At 52.4% G+C, this 13789-nt stretch overlaps 4 protein-coding genes across 4 annotated transcripts; 3 read left to right on the top strand and 1 right to left on the bottom strand.

Annotated features, from left to right (window-relative positions):
* Positions 1-209: 209 nt before the first annotated feature.
* Positions 210-3587, bottom strand: NCU02515 (dipeptidyl aminopeptidase). The gene is made up of 2 exons (XM_960553.2): positions 630-3587; positions 210-566 (listed from the first exon to the last, which is right to left on the bottom strand). The coding sequence occupies exons 1-2, from the start codon at positions 3301-3303 to the stop codon at positions 466-468; spliced, it is 2775 nt and encodes a 924-aa protein (XP_965646.2). The 5' UTR covers positions 3304-3587; the 3' UTR covers positions 210-465.
* Positions 3576-4912, top strand: NCU16361 (hypothetical protein; the record flags this gene model as incomplete). Its single annotated transcript, XM_011395055.1, has 4 exons — positions 3576-3914; positions 4119-4165; positions 4642-4722; positions 4825-4912. 4 exons carry the CDS (start codon positions 3576-3578, stop codon positions 4880-4882), a joined length of 525 nt encoding a protein of 174 aa, XP_011393357.1. The 3' UTR covers positions 4883-4912.
* Positions 4913-5010: 98 nt separating this feature from the next.
* On the top strand, positions 5011-8414 carry atp-1 (ATPase-1). The gene is made up of 6 exons (XM_960552.3): positions 5011-5431; positions 5631-5785; positions 6095-6151; positions 6215-6803; positions 7127-7645; positions 7707-8414. Exons 1-6 carry the CDS (start codon positions 5360-5362, stop codon positions 7968-7970), a joined length of 1656 nt encoding a protein of 551 aa, XP_965645.1. The 5' UTR covers positions 5011-5359; the 3' UTR covers positions 7971-8414.
* Positions 8415-8572: 158 nt separating this feature from the next.
* NCU02513 (YjeF domain-containing protein) lies at positions 8573-10520 on the top strand. Its single transcript, XM_960551.3, has 5 exons — positions 8573-8757; positions 8936-9067; positions 9254-9351; positions 9420-10160; positions 10276-10520. Exons 2-5 carry the CDS (start codon positions 8962-8964, stop codon positions 10390-10392), a joined length of 1062 nt encoding a protein of 353 aa, XP_965644.1. The 5' UTR covers positions 8573-8757; positions 8936-8961; the 3' UTR covers positions 10393-10520.
* Positions 10521-13789: the final 3269 nt, after the last annotated feature.

Raw genomic sequence — 13789 nt, 5'->3', positions numbered from 1 at the left:
CCTACATTCTTATTTTGGGAAATCCGGGAACGTACCCAGCCACCAACCTATCATCCATTCGTCCTTACGCTTGGAAGCATCGCTTGCAAACTCGGTCGTTCATCACTGAAGTGTTTGGATTCTTGTTGGCGGAAGCGGAGAACCAGCTGGACGAATGGATGGGTTGGACCGAACTGGCAGGATGACACCTCGTAATACAAATCATGTGTGGCCCGGTAAACAGCATGTGACTCTCAAGGGAGCTAAAGAACTACATCATATGTAGGGTATATATATATGCATATTATGGTGTATCTTTTTTTCTTTTTTTCGGCTGTCCCTAAAAGTGGATGCAAAAACAAAACAGGAAGAAAAAAAACCAATCACCTGCTTGACAGCCAACCAAGCCGAAACGCCTACTTTGTCCACCCAAACGCCAGAAGCATGGAGCAACTCTGTACCTTGACCAGATACTGTTTATCATGGTCAAGCAGTGGGAAGAGCACGCCGCTTCATGCCGTTAGGCTGCGCGTTGGCGATTTTCAACCATTCGCCGTTAAAAGCATTGACCAGCCAGTTAGTCAGTTCTGTGTAGATTTCAGTCAGCGATTCTGGTCGACTCGGCCATAACAACACATTGAAGTACTCACTATCAAACACGATCCGGTTAGCATTATGGAAATAAATGCCATGATCACTATCCGGAAAAACCTGAACATCATAGTTCTCAACGCTCCGCTGATCGAGCGCGTCCAAGAGCGTCAAAGAGTTCTGCATGTGAACGTTATCGTCGGCCACGCCGTGCATCAAGAGAAAGCGTACGTTCTGCGAAAGGGCAGTAACGTTGGTGACGGCGGCTGATTCGTAGCCCTCGGGATTCGTCTGGGGGGTGCGCATGTACCGCTCCGTGTAGATGCTGTCGTAGAAGCGCCAGTCGGTGACGGGGGCGACGGCCATGCCGTACTTGAAGGTCTGTCCCGCATCCTGCTCGAGGGTCTTGAGCGTCATGTAGCCGCCGTAGCTCCAGCCCCATATAGCAAGACGGTCTTCGTCTATGTAATCCTTCTGAGCCCAGTGCTTCGCGGCAGCGATTTGATCGTGAGATTCCCAGGTACCGAGGTTGCCCCGGATAATGACACGGTTCTTACGGCCGATGAAGCCTGTTCCACGCCCGTCAACCGTAACGCAGATATAACCGAGACCAGCAGCCACAAACGATTGGAAGTCAACAGCAAAGGTTTTCTTGACGGTCTGGGAGACAGGACCGCTGTACTGCTGGAACAGCACGGGATACTTCTTGTTCTTGTCAAAATGTGGCGGACGTCTCTCGATGTAGTTAAGTTCTACGCCGTCAACGTTGATGGTGCCATAGATATTGATAGGAAGTTCGTGCTTCTTGGCGGCTTCGGCGAGATCTTTGTTCTCCTCCACGACGTGCTCGTACTTGTCGGGGTTGCTAGGGGTGCTGATGACCTTTTGCCAGGGGATGTTTGGGCCCTGGTAGGACACCAAGGCGTATCCGGCACCGGTCGAGAATGAGATGGCGTAGTAACCCTCCTTGGAAGTGTCCGTCACCGGTGTCATATCTTCTCCGGTCAGCTTGACCTGGTAGACATGACGCTGGATCGAGGATTCTTTCGTAGAAACAAAGTAGACCAGGTTCCTTTGCAGGTCAACGGCAGATGGCGCATCGACAACTTCGTAGTCCCCAGAGGTGAGCATGATGGGGTTTGGATTGTCCAACGGCGTGAAGTATGCTAGATGATCACCATTGTTGTGAATGATAGTGTCCACATAGCCATCATCAGGACGACCGTTGGCAGGATCGGCCGGGATGAACTTGGTCTTGTGGGAGATCTCAAACCAGCCACCGTCGATGTCGTTGACATCAACGGTTCTGACTGCCTTTCCGGTGCGCGATCCCACGTCAACCAGCACGACGCGCATCACATCACTCACTCTGTTCGTCTCCTTGATCAAGACCTGCTTTCCGGCCCAGATGACCTCGGTGATAAGGCGATCGTCGTCGGCAAAACGGCCTGATATATCAACAGAGAAGACATCGCCACGTTTGACATCATAGAACTTGAGGTCGACAATGGGGTTGTGTGCACCGGCCTTTGGATACTTGATTTGTCTGACCTCGGGGTAGTTCTCCTCTCCCGGTTTGGGCTCCTCACCACTGGGCCTAGACACAAAGTACTGGATGGGATACTCGGGGACGCCTGTTTCGTTGGTCCGCAAAAAGGCAACATAATTGCCGTCCTCGGACCACCAGGTCGCAACACCACTTGCCAACACCTCTTCCTCGTAGACCCAGTCGGGGACACCGTTGAAAACGTCTGCACTGCCGTCCCTGGTGATTTGCACAATCTTATCGCTGTCGAGTTTGCGAAGAAACATGTTGTTATCCCGGGTGTAGACAATGGCATCACTGGTGGGGCTCCATGACGCCAGCTGGAGACGAGCATCGGCATCGTAGGGAACCAGAGGCTCAGCTTGCTGAGTCTCAACGTCAAAGATCCAGTAGACAGCGTAGTATGAGTGGCGCCAATTGTTCTGAACGTCGGTCGCAAGCAAGACTTTCTTCAAGTCCCGGCTTGGAACGGTGACAGTAGGCCAGTATGTTTTGTTGGCAAATTCAAACAATTTGTCTTTGATCAGGGTCTTGCTTTTGGAGGCTTCAACGGAGGAAGGGTTCTGAGCTCGCACATCTTCGACCACAAGGTAGTCTTTATTTGCGCCCTCCTTCTCTAGAAGAAGGCCATCTTCTCCGTTTACACCAGCGATCCAGCTGATGGAATGGCTCTTGGCACGCCATTCATTGTTTAAGACTTGGTCTAGGGTGACCTTCTTTCCACTGCCGTGCGTGACTGTTGCTTGGGGGTCATGCGCGAAGGAGGAGGATGGCTTGTAGGCCTTGGACGAGACGAAGAAGATCAGGCCGATGACCCAAGTGGCGACCAGCGCTCCCGACACTATGAATAGCCATCTCCTCAAACTGCGATCCATACGCTGACCGTCGGCGGATGAGCGCTGGTTTGAACGGGAAGAGGGGCTCGCATTACCCAAGAAGGGCCCAGTCTCGAGATCGTCATTATTTAGTTCGTCCTTGAGTGAATCATTGTCGTCGCCATCGGTGCCGCGAGCCGGAAACTCCTTGGTATCGAGACGCTCTTGTATGCGATCGAAGACGATACTCGTCGTGGATACGGTAGAGTCGGTTTCTTGCGACATGCTTCTTCGGTGCTGGCTGGGGCTATGGTCTCTGAAGCGATCAAGGCCAGACCGTAGCGTATTATCGTCCGAGTACGTGGATGGCATACTGAGGACGGGCGAGGAGCGATTGCGCCCAGATAATCTAGTTGTTTTTGTACCCGATTGCACCTCGATGTGGCTGTTTGGCGGGATCAAGGGAACCCGTTCACCAGAAAAAGAGAGGTGCTACTACTCAATAGCAGCAGAGACTGCGCGACCGGCGTGCAGGATGTTGTATTCTTTGTAGGACAGATTGAACCCTAGGGGCAAAACATGACCGATTCGGTCGCTATTCAGATACTGTTTGGGACAAGGACGAGGTGGTCCCTTTGACGGAGATGGAGTTGTTGAAGGGCCTCGACTTCGGCCATCTGCGACACCGAGACCGTGACAACGTAGGGCGCCACGCGACAGCCAACACAGGGGGGTCCTGGTCTGCCCAGTACAGATACAAGTACACTACAAGTACCTGGCAGACTGCTGCTTTAACCCTAACCCTTATTTTGGGGATAGAGGCGAATTGGCTTCAACGGAACGAAGCGTTGAACAAACACAAGCCGCCTTCCTCCCTTGAAACCTCTGTTCCTGAAGAGGTTGGATTGATCACTCGGTACCGGTTAATCTACAAACAACCTCCAAGTAATCAGAATCACAAACGTGAGCATGAATCGGGAGAGGTGAGAAATCTACCAGAGTGTCTGTCGGCCTTCCAAGCAGTTTCTCCCAGGCTCTGCGTTGTCTCAAAATGCGCGTGGGAGTTATCGCTCAGATATCCAGAAACCCAAGTTGACACGGAACCTCACTACGACCCGAAAGATTGGTTCAGGCAATTGCTTGCTATAGTAAGCACCTGTTGCTGGCATCTAATACTTAGCTCATAGCTTCGGATAGCAGTCACCGACAGACAGCATTTGAAGCTCCTTGTTTAGTTAGTCTGGTCTGGTTGGTTTCGTTCAGACGTGGGGGCGGAGTCCGAGGGAAAGAGGTTTGGTGATATCTTGGAACGGCCCGGGACTGGGTACAAGTCATTATGTGGAGATGCCACAGAAGCGCCTTGACAAGTTCAAACGTTGGCAGTCAGCAGCCAGCAGCCAGTCAAAATGAGATGGCGTCGGTTGAATGGTGAGGGGAGGTAGGAATGTAGCCAGCTGGCAGACACCATTCATTTGCGATACGATGCGAAGTGCTGCTCAAACTGTAATTCTCCGGATAATGAATGGAGCTCCCTTGACAAGATGAAAGACCGGATATTGCGTTCCTGGGTGATGTTATCTTGAAGTACATAGTGATGGCGCACAAAACCTGGGGAAGACGTTGGGAATCCTATTCGACCTAAAATAACAATCGGGTGTGCAGCCCGTGCACCACTCCAGCACCTCAGCTGAAGCTACAATGAGCTACCAGCGTGAAACCCGAGAGCTGGCCTGAAACTGAAGTGAGGTGCCAAATTGCCAAACGCCAAACCGGGGGCGGCCAGAGCTTCTGGTAGGTTGCGACATTTCTCCGGGATTACCCGGGCGACGGATTACATTATTGGGCAGATGGGCAGACTTCTGGCCGCCAGAGCTTGACACCTGAAGGATGCAGCCCGCCGCCGGACGGGAGCAAGGCGCTCAGAGCTGGAGACCTGAGAGACCTTTGCTGAGGTCGGGGCAGAGGAGCAGGATGGAAACGGTAGGTAGGCTGCTGTCATCACGGAGCTCCGGGGCCGGCTGCAGTCAGAATGGGGAACTGGACATGGAATGCAGCAATCAATGCCTTCGATCTTTCGGCTCGGAACCAAGGCTCGAGGCGGGGAGGGGAGATTGATGGCGGGTGAAGGTGGGTGAAATGCGGATGCGCTGCCTTTTTGTAGTAACCTCAGAAACCTCTCGATTTTGGAGGCGTGGTTGGTGGAGTTGCTCGGGATTCTGGTAGAGAGCAAAATTCTCAGCCGATTGCTGATTGGTGTCGCCCAAGCTTTGCCCCACCTTTTCCCTTTGAACCAAGGCCACTCGACAATTTTCCTCACGCCGGGCTCTCCAAACCTCCATCAACCTCCCGCTACATCTCCCCTCCACGCAATTGCAATTGTGTTGCGATTGCATTCCTTCTGCTCGTCACGAACAGACACCTCCACAACATGTTCCGGAACGCCCTCCGTCAGAGCACTCGCGCCGTCGGCGCCTTCTCTGCCACTGGCAGAGTCGCCGCGGTAGGTTAACTCCGCACACCCGATCCACCTTCAACATCACCGGCCGCCTCTTCTATTCAACCTCATCGGGTCCCGGAGCGCTTGGAGCTTTGTCATCATGGCGCATGGCCTTGAGGATGTCGATGGGCTTGTTGGGGGAGCTGTCCATGTGTCGTGAAGCATGCCTCTCGGAGTTCGGCTAGGGCTAACTCGACAGCAGCGAAATGCCGCACCTGTAGTTTCCGCCGTCCAGGCCCGCACCTACGCCGACGCCAAGGCCACTCCCACCGAGGTCTCTTCCATCCTCGAGCAGAGAATCCGCGGTGTCCAGGAGGAGTCCAACCTCGCTGAGACCGGTCGCGTCCTCTCCGTCGGGTACGTTTTTCTGGGTTATGGTTACGGTTCTTGGCAAAGAGGGGGAACGGCAGAGAGCATCAGGGTCAACGCGGTATCACGAAAGAAGCTTAGCAAGCATATCACGACACGACGACAACAAGAGGAGTAACAAGAACAACAACAACAACGAGAACGACTACCACGACTACGATCCCGACCGTACCCACCACGAGATGCGTCGAAGCTGGATGTTCGCGACAATGATGATGCTGCTGCTGCCGGTGTTGCTCCTGTGGTTAGCGAGACCATGACGTGAATTTGTGGATGCTGACGTGTCGTCTCGTATAGTGATGGTATCGCCCGTGTTCACGGCATGGCCAACGTTCAGGCTGAGGAGCTTGTCGAGTATGTTCCAGTCCCTAACCTAACGGATGCTCCTTCGCCCCAAATCTGACCCTTTATCCCCAGGTTCGCCTCCGGCGTCAAGGGTATGTGCATGAACCTCGAGGCCGGCCAGGTCGGTGTTGTGCTTTTCGGTTCCGATCGTCTTGTCAAGGAGGGCGAGACTGTCAAGCGTACCGGTGAAATTGTCGATGTCCCCGTCGGCCCCGAGCTTCTCGGCCGTGTCATCGATGCCCTCGGTAACCCCATCGATGGCAAGGGCCCCATCAACTGCAAGGAGAAGCGTCGTGCCCAGCTCAAGGCCCCCGGCATTCTTCCCCGTCAGTCCGTCAACCAGCCCGTCCAGACCGGTCTCAAGTCCGTCGACGCCATGGTTCCCATTGGTCGTGGTCAGCGTGAGTTGATCATTGGTGATCGTCAGACCGGCAAGACTGCCGTGGCTCTCGATGCCATTCTCAACCAGAAGCGCTGGAACAGCGGTTCCGACGAGGACAAGAAGCTTTACTGCGTCTACGTTGCCGTCGGTCAGAAGCGTTCCACCGTCGCTCAGCTCGTCAAGACCCTTGAGGAGAACGACGCCATGAAGTACTCCATCGTCGTCGCTGCCACCGCCTCCGAGGCCGCTCCTCTCCAGTACCTCGCTCCTTTCACTGGTGTAAGTGGCTGCCGGATCTTGTCCCCTCCAATTATCAGCAGACCCCTTCAGTTGCCGCTCGAACACCTCCAGATTTTCGTTTGACGCCTTGTCTATATATGGGAGGATGTCTTCCAAATAACTGGAAACCCCTTCCATTCATCATCATACCCTTCCCAGATATATGCACGACCCCTTCAACACTTTTGCACCTCCCTGTTGAATTTCTCCACCGATCTCTCAAACACCATCAGACCCCATCACACCTCTTCTCGGATTCCTGCCCCCCGGCCCGTTCGAAACCAATCAGACCAGACTGGCTAACCAGAAGCTTCTAAACACAGGCGTGTGTCGGTGAATACTTCAGAGACAACGGCAAGCACTCCCTTGTCATCTTTGACGATCTTACCAAGCAGGCCGTTGCCTACCGTCAGATGTCCCTTCTTCTCCGTCGTCCCCCCGGTCGTGAGGCTTACCCCGGTGATGTCTTCTACCTCCACTCTCGTCTTCTCGAGCGTGCCGCCAAGATGAACAAGACCCACGGCGGTGGTTCCATGACTGCCCTTCCCGTCATTGAGACCCAGGGTGGTGATGTGTCCGCTTACATTCCCACCAACGTCATTTCCATCACTGATGGTCAGATCTTCTTGGAGTCTGAGCTCTTCTACAAGGGTGTCCGTCCCGCCATCAACGTCGGTCTTTCCGTCTCTCGTGTCGGCTCCGCTGCCCAGCTCAAGGCCATGAAGCAAGTCGCTGGTTCGCTCAAGCTCTTCTTGGCCCAGTACCGTGAGGTCGCTGCCTTCGCCCAGTTCGGTTCCGATCTTGATGCTGCTACCAAGCAGACCCTCAACCGTGGTGAGCGTGTAAGTGCAAACAGGCTGAACTCCCCATGTCTTGGTGCAGAGCTGACGAGTCTATCTACAGTTGACCGAGCTCCTCAAGCAGAAGCAGTACTCCCCTATGGCCGTCAACGAGATGGTTCCCCTTATCTTCGCCGGTGTCAACGGTTTCCTCGACTCCGTCCCCGTTGCCAAGATCCTCCAGTGGGAGGCTGACTTCCTCGCCCACCTCAAGACCAACGAGCCTGAGATCATGGCCACCATCGACAAGGAGGGTGCCATTAGCAAGGACCTCGAGGCTAAGCTCCGTGATGTTATCCAGACCTTCACCAAGAGCTTCCTCGGTTAAATGCATATAAATTGAATTAATTCCCGTGGTTCTTGAGAACGAGCAGTGGGTTCGTTATCTTTACCCGCGCAGTTCCGTGTTTCTAGAGGAAGGTGTTCCGTCTCCGTCGGGTGCTGGACTGAGAAATGGACGCGTGAGAAGGAGAGATTCTCTAGCCGAACCTACTGTAAATTAGAGCAAGTCTCAATCAAGCACTCTATTCCCTTTGTCAGGCACTGAAAATACGAGGTTATGAATTCTATAATCAATGGAAAGGCTTGTGCAAAGGTTCACGTCGTGCATTTTTTAAAGCTTTTTGGCAGTGGATGTTCTAATTCGTTTTGACTAGCGAGATAATTGCAGGATTTACTTTCAGCTGCCTTCCAAATCAACGAGCCACACTATTTAAAGAACCAATTCAGTAGTCAACAATCAGCTAAGCTGAATTTGCGGATCACAGTACATACAGTATGTGCGATCGATGTGGTTGTTTTGGACTGAGTGAGCCGAAAGACTGGTGACAAGCCGCGGCAGTTGGGATGATGAGGCTTGGTGGGGTAGCTTTAGTGACATCATGAGCGACAGCTCCAACAGGGCAGCTACCAGCCACACCCAAAGAGCATGGGGTTTTCGCTTTTCATTGATCAGCTACCGAGTTATCAGACTTCTTTGAATTCAGTTAGAACTCCAATAACCCGCTTCATTTGCTGGCAAGCTTATCATTTCCCTCTCTATACCTTTCAACTCCCAATCGCTCATCAATCGTGTTGAACTCCAAAGTCGTTGTGTCGGAGCTTAGAACACCAATGTAAGTGGAAGGCATCACCCCGCGTCATCCCACGCGCTCCAATTCCCATCCCATCTTTCAAAGATCTGGGCTGTTCTTGGATCCGAGCACCTGGTTTTGGAACGTAAATATTCTGGACCAGTGAAGACTATACTCTGTTGGACAGATCTGTGTTAAACTGACAACATCACTGTTCTAGCCACTATTAACCACCTCTTTTACGACATGTCCTCCGAGTCATCAACCGGCCCAGAAATGTCGGCGACAACCAAGCAGATGCTAGCCCGTGTGCGGCAAATGGTGCCGCCCATGCTGGAGAAATTCCATAAAGGTTTGTCTTACCAAGTTCAGTTCTGACGAAGATGGGCTTGTTTGCTCCGCCACTGTTGCTCTGGGCTTGCGGGGAAGCTATTCCCAACCATCGTGCGGCTTGGGGGGGATAGGAGAATCTCTTTGGTAATAGTAGCTGGAAGATGGACTAGAGATAGGTAGCTAACTTGACATTCCCCGATCATAGGACAACTCGGTCGTGTAGCTGTTATCGGTGGTAGTGAGGACTACACAGGTGCTCCCTACTTTTCCGCCATGGCGAGTGCGAGACTGGGTGCTGATCTTGTAAGTTCAACCACCCAACTCCCACATCTACATCGCCAGTACCGAGACTGACTAACATGGACCGACAGTCCCACGTAATCTGCACTCCCAACGCCGCTCAAGTCATCAAAACCTACTCGCCCAACCTCATGGTCCACCCACTCATGCGCTCCTCCCCGCCGGCCCTCAGCTCCTCGGACTCCGGCAGCTCGCCCTCGCGCACAAAGTCCGCTCCTGACACCGACCCTTCCCAGATAGCCGCCCAGATCATTCCCATGCTCGACAGGCTACACGTCCTCGTTATCGGTCCTGGTCTTGGCCGCGACCCTCTCATGCAAGAGACTTGCGCCAAGGTGATCACCGCGGCGCGCGAGAAGGGAATTCCCATGGTTCTCGACGCCGACGCCCTCTTGCTGGTGACCAAGGACCCGTCTCTCATCAAGGGGTACGACAACGCCGTCTTGACGCCCAACGTGGTCGAATTCGGACGACTGACCAAGGCGCTCGGCGTGGACGAAGAGGTGGAAAAGGCTGAGGAGACGGCGGGCGAGACGGCCAAGGTGGAGGCGCTGGCTAAGGCGCTCGGCGGCGTCATGGTTGTGCAGAAGGGAGCCAAGGACTACCTGAGCGACGGCAAGGTGACGCTTACGGTAGACTTGAAGGGTGGTCTGAAGAGGAGTGGTGGACAGGGAGATACGTTGACGGGAAGTATTGCCACGTTTTTGGGCTGGCGAAGGGCGTATCTTGAAGATCTCTGGGATCATGGTCATAAGCTCAACAAGGAGGAGTTGATTGGTTTGGCTGTCTTTGGTGGAAGCGCCATCACGAGGGTGAGTCATATTGTTTGTTATTTTTCGTTTATGGTTCGGAGACTTTTGCGCCTCATATCTCCCAGCATCGACCATACCTAGTTATACTCGGGCAGATGCTGACATCTATCTCTAGGAATGCTCTCGTCTGGCATTTGCCAAGAAGGGCCGCAGTCTTCAAGCAAGCGATCTAACAGACGAAGTACACACAGCATTTTTGAACCTGTTTGGCGAGGTTGACGCGAAGCTCTAGATGGCTTTACGTTCCACTTAATCCTAAGCGAAGATATCCAGGACGATAAGACTTTCAAGCTGCTATGAGATAATGAAAGCTACATAGAAATCACAAATTTAAAGCTACCCAGATGGTGGTAACCGCGGCTCATCATCAATGCCTGAAGCGAGTGACTACCCCTGAATACGGCCTGGCTTCCTATTGCATGGTGGCTTGTACATGGCTGAACGAGCCTCTGTCACCCGCGCTTATGTATAAGAGTCAATATTGTAAGTCATTGGTGGTTATGGCCGGACTGTTAAAAGAAAAGAAAAAAAAAAAAGAAAAGACAAAAAAGAAAAGAAAGGCCAAATAATTGTCAAGATCCCGTAAACTCGGGAAATAGGAATCAGGGAGTCAATTCTTGCCTCCCTCCTTGGAGCTACATCTGAAATATTCCGAGTGCCGCGGTAGATCGAATCGATGGCCAAGCACAACTGCCCCGGCTGTCGTTCTGGCTTCTTATTTTTCGGCTTTCGTATTTGGCCTTTATCCATGACCCATGGATTGGGTATTCTGTTGAATCTATCTCCATCTTGTCGCAGATAACGAAGTCACATAGCGAGGTGGAAACAGCAGAACTACAGCTTGTGGGTGTGGGGGTTAGGGGGCAACGGATATCATCAGCACCATGACTGGCATCACATCCAGTTCCTGCATTGTGTGTTACACCCGTCTCTACCGTGATCCAGCGACCGTCACCTCCCGCCTCCCGTCCCTCCCCCCCTCGTCGCCTCCGCCTCAAGAAAAAGAGGCCTGCTTAGGGATACCTACATGCCTATTGCGTACCATGGCTATTCCCAAGATCGAGTATGAAGGTGCAGGAACCAAAAGGTGCAGCCAGCCTCAAGAGTAACCTTACCTTGCCTACCTATCGGACCTATCCGCCCCCCGTAAAGATGGCAAGATCGCGGGAGCGAAGAACAGGCAAAAAGCGGGTTAAGCGCTAGGTGCCTGCGGGTTTTGCTGCGGGTATCCAGATCCTATATCCCACTGCTGTGGCTCGGCCGGGAAGAGGCTGTCCCCCAACGCTGTCACTCCGTCTGCCAACCTACCTAACTTCCTGTGATCGTCGCGATGGGCTTTCGGCTTGGAACTGTCTCCTCTGTCATCGACCTCAGAGTATGCTCCACGGCAGTGAAGAACTCGGGTAGGAAGTCGAGTGGGTGAGGAAAGAGTGGTCAAGCGACCATTCAGTTTCGAGTGAAGGGGTCGGCAATGGCTTGGAAGGGGGAAAAAATAATTTGAGACAAATTTTACGAATAATTTTTTTTTCTTTTTGTTTGATAAAAGAGTCTTAACTGTCCGACCCGAACGAAGCCTCCACCCACTGTCCGCTCTGTATGAACTGGACTAGAAAACGATGAGAAACACGACTAACATGCTTGGTCTTGGGTGACGACACTGGAGACAAAGAACAGGAGAGGATGTCTTGCAGGACGATCGTTCGGAAAAGGAGGCTGATTGCATTAGCCAGTACTTAAACTTTGTATGGTAGACACTAAATGTAATATATGCAGGTATGCAGGTTTCTCGAGACCCTGAAGGGTCCATTGTGACTCGGCTTGCACCTACATGATATGACAGTGAGATCCCGGGAATCGAGGAATCTTTTCCCGGCTCCAATGATTGCAAAGTTTGAAGTTTCGGAGGCCGATCTCGAGTCAACAAGGTTACCAGGGACTCCAGGGTTCTGTCTCCCCGGATGTACACACTCCTATTGTAGGTAGGCAACTGGAGTGGTTTGCTTGCTGTGCAATGCAAATGCTTCAACACCAATGTTGTAACTACCTACCTGCGAGCGAGAAGGTACCGCAAAGCAAAGCATAGTTCACATAGGCAAGGTGGGACTGCGTTCTGAATCCTGTCCTGCTTACAAGTAAGGTAATGTCATCCAGCATCGGCTCCTACATGCCACATATGCACATACATCCCGCCTCTGTTACATGACTCGAAAGTAGGTAGATTGTGCTGTCGTACCGTACCGGCCGGTTCCCGACACGTAGACACCTACCACTATCCGATGAGGCTTACCTAGACATGGCGGCGTTCTGGGTTTAGGCGTATGGTATCATACTACATACTCTCCTCGACCAGACAAACCTTGGCTAGAATATCGGTCTTGACCGAGTTCATCTATTGTGCTGGGGCATGCTTACATATTCCGTTGATGTAAAAGCATGAAAACCGAGACACACGCCGCTCGAACGCCTCCTCGTGACAGAGTTTCCTTAGATCTGTCTGTCTAGGACAGTACTGTAAAGCGTCGCCAGCTTCTAAAAGGGGGGGGAATATTCTAGAGGTAATTGAGTGTCTTGCTGCCCCTGGGATATGAAGCCGACAAAGATGATAGCAAAGCTACTCGGTGAAAGCAGGCATCCTCAGACAGACAATCGAGTTTCTAACGAGATGTGGTCGTAAATTACACGGTTTGTATTCGCCTCTCACATTTCAAGGTCCCGAAACAGAGCTTGGCGTCGCTCGTTCGGTGTGTGCAGCCATTAGATGGATGAACTGCATCCAGGCCGCATTTGTTTGGCGGGAAGGGGTGAGTTCTTTCCACCCACACTGGCAGGAACAAACGCATAACGGTCGTGTCACGAGGAGCCGTGGGGTTGAATTCAACCCATGCTGGGTTTGGTTTGACACCGTGACCTACTAGTGTTCCTCGTCCTGGTGTCAAGCGAAAAGGGCCCCGGCCTGTATCCATGGTTACACACCGGGTTACACGACTACCTCTACAGAAATGAGCGAAGGGGCTATGGCCGAGACCTGAATGATCGGTGTTCCAGGTTGGTCTTGAGTTGAGAGGAGTCTGGCTGAGAACCCGGAAGCTGGGGGGAAGACACTCAGGAAAGTCCTGTTCGTTTGAGACTGGAGAATATCAAGTCGGGTGTGTGCACTTGGGAGCTAGGCGTTGGTGTATGATGCAATCCTGTATCTCAACTTGTCAAAATGCATGACCTGGGGAGGCAAAACCGAAGTTCCATGTCATTCCGTCCCTTGCTCCCTGTTAAGTAGCTGGAATACATCAGATATACAGTATGCTCACAATGTGGGAGAGCGAAACTGACTGATCGGAGCGGCCAGGTGGGTGGGTTATCCAACAAGCTCTCGTTGAGCTGTCACATCGGAAAGCGTGGACGATAAGTTCAAGGATGAAAGGAAGGAAGGAGGAGGGTGGGGGGATGGGCCAAACGGAAAAGCCAAGGAACAACGCCAAACCTTGGGACTTATTTGTAGTGTACTGGGAGGGTATTGAGAGTGAGGCTCGAATTTTGACATCCTAACATTGCTTTTGATAAATAGTTTTCCGATTGATGCACAGTCAATCCTTAGCCCGCCTGCAGATGATATCCTAAAGGCGAATAGGAAT

The sequence above is a fragment of the Neurospora crassa genome, linkage group I (genome assembly GCF_000182925.2).
Source record: "Neurospora crassa OR74A linkage group I, whole genome shotgun sequence".
NCBI classification, from domain to species: domain Eukaryota; kingdom Fungi; phylum Ascomycota; class Sordariomycetes; order Sordariales; family Sordariaceae; genus Neurospora; species Neurospora crassa.
Note: the sequence above shows the minus strand (reverse complement) of the source record. Positions and strands in the feature narration are given on the sequence as shown.

What these genes read in the sequence shown, in the direction of transcription:
- NCU02515 (XM_960553.2), bottom strand. Translation starts at nt 3,303, where the DNA reads ATGCCATCCACGTACTCGGACGATAATACGCTACGGTCTGGCCTTGAT. An exon ending in TAACCGGATCGTGTTTGATA is followed by an intron (nt 567 to 629) that starts GTGAGTACTTCA and finishes AAATCTACACAG; the next exon opens with AACTGACTAACTGGCTGGTC.
- atp-1 (XM_960552.3), top strand. Translation starts at nt 5,360, where the DNA reads ATGTTCCGGAACGCCCTCCGTCAGAGCACTCGCGCCGTCGGCGCCTTC. An exon ending in GGTCGCGTCCTCTCCGTCGG is followed by an intron (nt 5,786 to 6,094) that starts GTACGTTTTTCT and finishes CGTCTCGTATAG; the next exon opens with TGATGGTATCGCCCGTGTTC. An exon ending in CAGGCTGAGGAGCTTGTCGA is followed by an intron (nt 6,152 to 6,214) that starts GTATGTTCCAGT and finishes CTTTATCCCCAG; the next exon opens with GTTCGCCTCCGGCGTCAAGG.
- NCU02513 (XM_960551.3), top strand. Translation starts at nt 8,962, where the DNA reads ATGTCCTCCGAGTCATCAACCGGCCCAGAAATGTCGGCGACAACCAAG. An exon ending in GCTGGAGAAATTCCATAAAG is followed by an intron (nt 9,068 to 9,253) that starts GTTTGTCTTACC and finishes CCCCGATCATAG; the next exon opens with GACAACTCGGTCGTGTAGCT. An exon ending in CGAGACTGGGTGCTGATCTT is followed by an intron (nt 9,352 to 9,419) that starts GTAAGTTCAACC and finishes ATGGACCGACAG; the next exon opens with TCCCACGTAATCTGCACTCC.